Below are 6,000 nucleotides of genomic sequence, written 5' to 3'. Positions count from 1 at the left end.
TATATATATATATATATATATATATATATATATATATATATATTGTGGGGTCTCTCACTCTGTGTGTCCCTTGGATATGACATTAATCGTGTCCAGTATAGAAAACTTTTAGTTCTGGGGGTGTACACAGCAGGGAGCAGTATATATATATATATATATATATATATATATATATATATATATATATATACTGTAGTTGTGTTGAACCTTGCACTACATTGCCCAGCAGCCCTCACTCTTCTGGGGTTGTCTACATTACTGTAGAATTGTATCCCCGATCCACAGGAAGTAGAATACATGTATTATAGCTGGGGTCTGACACATCTGCAACATGTGAACACAAGCGAATTATATATTCATGTCCGGCTGCCATAAATCATTCTTTGGCACCGTTCACACTTTTTTCCAACATGGTTTCTACAGCTTCTTATGCTTCAATATTTCATCCAGTTAAAAATCTATAATAAAGTGGACTTATTAAAAGTCATTGTGGGAGAATGGCTGATAATGGACCTTAAAGGGGTTAATCTGGCATTTAACACATTATCTCCTGTCCACAGCAGACTGTCCATGTGCACGAAGCTCAGATTTGAGAAGCCCCCATAATACGTCTCTATGGGAGTGCTGGAGATACATGACCGATGTGCTCGTGTATGCTTCACAAAGACACTTGGCCGAAACGTTGCACATGTACACTTTGGTGTGGAATAAACTTAAAGCTTTCCTTTGATTTTCGGATCTCTGGCGTTTATTTTGCCGTGACCATTTGCTTCTGGGCAATGGGATTCTGCTGTGCTGTGCACATGGCGGAATTTTTAATTCCCGTGTCTGCAGAAAGAATTAACTTGTCCACTCTTTCTGGGGACACCTCACGGAATGCATTGCCGTCTATGAGACCGCACATTTCCGCATAGTCCTAATGCTGGCATGTTATGCTGCCGCTCGCAGTCTGCGTAGATTCCGATGTGTGAACATAGCTTTGTGTTCTAAGGGTAAGGGAGGGATTACACATGGGGGGTCTATTCCAATAAGAAAAAACGATCAGGCAGCCTGCTGGGCTGTTGCTGCTTCTTTTGCATGGTTTACGGTTTCCCATTGGTGGGAGACTGTTATTTAAAGGAGATATCCAGTGGTGAAAAACATATCCCCATCTTAAAGGGGTATTCCAGGAAAAAACTTTTTTTATATATCAACTGGTTCCAGAAAGTTAAACAGATTTGTAAATTACTTCTATTAAAAAATCTTAATCCTTTCAGTACTTATGAGCTTCTGAAGTTAAGGTTGTTCTTTTCTGTCTAAGTAATCTCTGATGACACGTGTCTCGGGAAACGCCCATTTTTGGAAGCAAATTCCCATAGCAAACCTCTTCTAAACTGGGCGGCTCCCGAGACACGTGTCATCAGAGATTAGACAGAAAAAAACAACCTAAACTTCAGAAGCTCATAAGTACTGAAAGGATTAAGATTTTTTAATAGAAGTAATTTACAAATCTGTTTAACTTTCTGGATAACCCCTTTAAGGATAGGGGATACGTTTCAGATCGCAGGGGGTCTGACCGCTGGAGCCCCCCCACGATCTCCTGTACGGGGCCCTGACTCGCTGACCATATAGCGCGTGTTCACCATCGCACAAAGTGGCGGCTGACACGCCTCCTCAATACACAATCCGGCTCTGCCATAAGGTTGTATTGAGGGGGCGTGTCGGACGTTTTTCACCACTGGACTACCCCTTTAAAGTAAAAAAACATGGTTTGTGATATGGAAATCGGCGTGGTTTCCACATGTATAATCACACAGTTAATGGTTCTAAGATATTAAACAGGTTTTCCAGTCCACAGTATTGACTGAGGACTCCAATTTATATGTCCGTAATAAAGAGCTAATGGTAATATATAGGGTGCGTATTTTAACAACACAGCATGCATGTATTTAACATTTTTTACGGATGGCGAAAAACCCATTGAAGTGCATGCTGAAGGATTACATAACAGGTGTGATCAGTAATGCAGCAGCTGATCATCTGTATTGCTTCCTTTTTTCGAGGTGTAGTTCAGTCTCCTACCTAGAAGACAGCACATCAGATTCCCTGATCAGAAATGCTCTTGACATACTGGTGACGTCTTCTGCAATACACCCAAACAATACAGTGCAAACATTTACCAATACGCGTGTGGGAAATAGGCCTGTCTTGCATAGAGACTTTTCTAGATGTTTTATTGAAATATTCCTGTGGATCAACACAGTAGAGTTAGGGTCTATTCACACGGCAGAATTTCTGCACCAATTCCGCTTTCGCTCCCTTGGGTGGTTTCTGGCTTGTGCGGAATTGGTGCAGAAATTCAGAAGTGTGAATGGGAGTGCGGAATCCCATAGAAGTCTATTGGGCTTTCATTTGAGGTGGAATTCTGCTGTGTGAATAGACCCTTATAGTTTGGGTTTGAAGGAACGTTGTCTTTTTTGCTAACAGAATTATAACAATGTTTTTTTTTGTTTTTTCTTTCTTGTACAGAAAATCTGCTCTGATCGCATGTGAGGATTTCTGTGACAAAATCTTGGATTGTTAAAGAAACAATGTCACTTTCAAGTCGGGTGCAAGTGTTAAATCTTTACAAGGTCTTGTTAAGAGAAAGCCAGAAGTTCAGTTCCTACAACTACAGGTAAATGAGACAGATGATGTCGAGTGTCCCTCCACTCCAGAGCCACTTTAACTATTATATTAACGGGGTACTCGGGTGGAAAACATTTTTTTTTAATGACTTCTATTAAAAAAAATCTTAATCCTTCCAGCTCTTATCAGCTGTTGTATACTACAGTGGAAGTTGAATTGTTCTTTTCTGTCTGACCACAGTGCTCTCTGCTGACACCTCTTTCTGTGTCAGGAACTGTCCAGAGTAGGAGCAAATCCCCATAACAAACTTCTCCTGCTCTGGACAGTTCCTGACAAGGACAGAGGTGTCAGCAGAGAGCACTGTGGTCAGACAGAAAAGAATTACACAACTTCCTCTGTAGTATACAGCAGCTGATAAGTACTGGAAGGGTTAAGATTTGTAAATAGAAGTAATTTACAAATCTGTATAACATCACGACCAGCTTGTGACATGCCCCCTAAATGCAAGTCTATGGAAGGGGGCGTGACGGCAGGAACACCCCCCTCCATAGACTTGCATTGCGGGGGCGTGGCCATGATGTCACGAGACTCTGCCCTGCATCGCCAGTCATTCGGCACAGAGTGAAGTTCGCTTTATGCACTGGATGTCTGGGGTGCCGCAGCCGAGATCGTGGGAGTCCCTAGCGGCAGGACCCCCGCAATCAGACATCTTATCCCCTCCAACTTTTGCAAAACTACAACTCTCAGCATGTACTGATCACCAAAGGGCATGCTGGGAGATGTAGTTATACAAAAGCTGGAGGTACGCAACTACAACTCCAAGCATGGCGAGACAGCTGTTTGCTTGCTGGAAGTTTTAGTTTTGCAAGATTTAGAAGGCCACAGTTTAGAGATCACTGTATAGTGGTCTCAAACTGTAGCCCTCCAGATGTTGCTAGGCAACTCACCGGCTTCCGTAGTCTGCAGCAGGGAGCCAGCCGCACGTCATCGCCATTCACCGTCAGTTCCCCTGTTCTGCCCGGACAACTGTTGGAACGGGGGAACCAAACTTTAACCCCGCCCCCGATCTGCTATTGGTCGGTTGCCCCCCTGTCACCTCACTCCTATCTCTTCAGGGGGATCGGGGCTGTCTTGGACAGCCCCGATCCCCCTTATTTTCCGGGTCACCGGAGACCCGTTTGACCCAGAATTGCCGCAGATCGCCAGTCTGAATTGACCTGCGATTTGCGGCGATAGCCGACATGGGGGGTCTCAGGACCCCCCTCGGCGATGTGCCGGGATGCCTGCTGAATGATTTTAGCAGGCATCCCGGTCCGGTCCCCAACCAGCTATCTGCGGGGTCCGAAATTCCGACAGGCTTACCCATATGCCCTCAGTCCTAAAGGACTCTAAAACGGGGGCATATGGATACGCCCTCAGTCCATAAGGGGTTAAGGAACTGTATTATGGATGATGGTGTTTAAGTTGCTTTATTTCTGAACAATATTGGGAATCAGCTAACAATGTATTTGCTTTACACATTGTATGTACAGTGCATTTGGTAATTTTTCAGATTCTTTCACTTTCTCACATTTTGTTCTAAAATAAAAATAAAAACTACATTTTCCCCCAACATTCCGAACTCAATACCCCATAGTGACAAAGAGAAAACTTACTTTTAGACATTTTTGCTACTAAAACTAAAATATTGCTTTTTAAAAAGTATTCAGACCCTTTACTCTGTACATAAAGCACCATTTGCAGCAATTACATCCTCAGCCTTCTTGAGGAGGATACCACCAGGTACGCACACCTGGTTTTAGGGGTATTATGCGATTTTTCTCTACAGATCCTCTTTCAGGTTGGATGGAGACTGTCGGCAGAAGCCATTTTAAGGTCTTTCCATAGATGTTCAGTTAAAAACTGAATTTACCACAAGTGACTCCAATTGAGGTGTAGAAACATCTCAAAGATGTTTAAGAGAGTTGGGGAGGTATGGTTTCATAGGATATGGATTTTGGTACCTACAATACTATTTTCCACTATTCAAACAGATTAGAAATTATCATTAAACATTATTATATGGATCTACAAAATGTTCCTCGTGTATCGGTGAACTACCAGGACATGTAGAGATTAAAAAGAACTTTCTACAGACTAAAAACTCATAGGCTGGGTTCAAAGGTAGTATTTTGGTCAGAATTTTAGGTAAAACCAGGAGTGGATCTAAGACCCAGAAAAAGGGCAAATATTTCCATTATAGTTTTTCTTATTGTTTCTTTGACTTTTAAATTTGGTTAAAAATACTGAGCAAATACTGATTAAAATACTACCTGTAAACCCAGCTGTAATGTCGAGCACTGTGGCAAAGCTATTAGAATGCTTTTTTTCACGTTTCAACCTAATCAGAAAATCTTTTTAATGTCTTTCCCTGACATACTATTATTAGGGAATTGATATTTAAGATGTCTGTAAGTAAAATAAAGATTGTTATAGCCATAGCATCACGTCTTGTATGTTCCCTGATAATCCCATCTGTAGTAAAACAGCACTAAAGTGGATAATAGTGGGAGCCCTCACATAGCTGTTTATATGGAAAAATAAAAAAAAAGTTATATTTGTTAGAACAGGGTAAAGCAAATATATTTTATGTTCTTTTTTTTTTTTTTCTTAAAAAACAAGTACCGTATATATTTGAGTATAAGCCGAGTTTTTCAGCATGATTTTTCGTGCTGAAAACGCCCCCCTTGGCTTATACTCGAGTGAACTCTCCCCTGTCAATCCCTTCTCAGTGGTCTTCAACCTGCGGACCTCCAGATGTTGCAAAACTACAACTCCCATCATGCCCAGTTGTAGTTTTGAAACATCTGGAGGTCCGCAGGTTGAAGACCACTGCGGCCTTCGTCATCATCTAGACCCCCCCCTTTAGTTTTCTACTCATCTCCCCTCGGTGGAAAGGAAGGGTGAGCTGGTCCAGGACGCAGGGACGTCCCTCTGCGTTGTCGTCAAGGCAAAGTCACTAGTCCGGGGCCGGCCTGGAGCGAAGAAGAGGGCCTCCCGGTGTTTCAAAACTACAACTCCCAGCATGCCCAGACAGCCGATTGCTGTCCGGGCATGCTGGGAGTTGTAGTTTTGAAACATCTGGAGCTCCGCAGGTTGAAGACCACTGATTGAAGGGATTGACAGGCAGTGATGATGAATGGGGGGGGGGGGGGGGATGATGACAGGCGGTGATGATGACGGGGGTCTGGATGATGACAGGGGGGGGATAATGTATTTCCCACCCTTGGCTTATAGTCGAGTCAATAACTTTTCCTGGGTTTTTGGGGTGAAATTAGGGGCCTGGGCTTATATTTGGGTCAGCTTATACTCGAGTATATACGGTATACAACTTTTTTTATCATATATTTTTTT

At 42.7% G+C, this 6,000-nt stretch overlaps 1 protein-coding gene across 2 annotated transcripts in view; it reads left to right on the top strand.

Moving 5' to 3' along the window:
- LYRM4 (LYR motif containing 4) overlaps positions 1-6,000 on the top strand; it is a 169,370-nt gene that overhangs the window by 168 nt on the left and 163,202 nt on the right. For both annotated transcript variants that reach the window (XM_056521093.1, XM_056521092.1), the window contains exon 2: positions 2,509-2,656. In XM_056521093.1, the coding sequence (XP_056377068.1) occupies positions 2,571-2,656 (86 nt within the window). In that variant the 5' untranslated portion in view covers positions 2,509-2,570. The remainder of the gene's footprint in view (positions 1-2,508; positions 2,657-6,000) is intronic.

This window comes from Hyla sarda, chromosome 5 (genome assembly GCF_029499605.1).
Source record: "Hyla sarda isolate aHylSar1 chromosome 5, aHylSar1.hap1, whole genome shotgun sequence".
NCBI lineage: Eukaryota > Metazoa > Chordata > Amphibia > Anura > Hylidae > Hyla > Hyla sarda.
The sequence above is the reverse complement of the archived record's forward strand: the minus strand, read 5'-3'. Positions and strand labels throughout refer to the sequence as shown.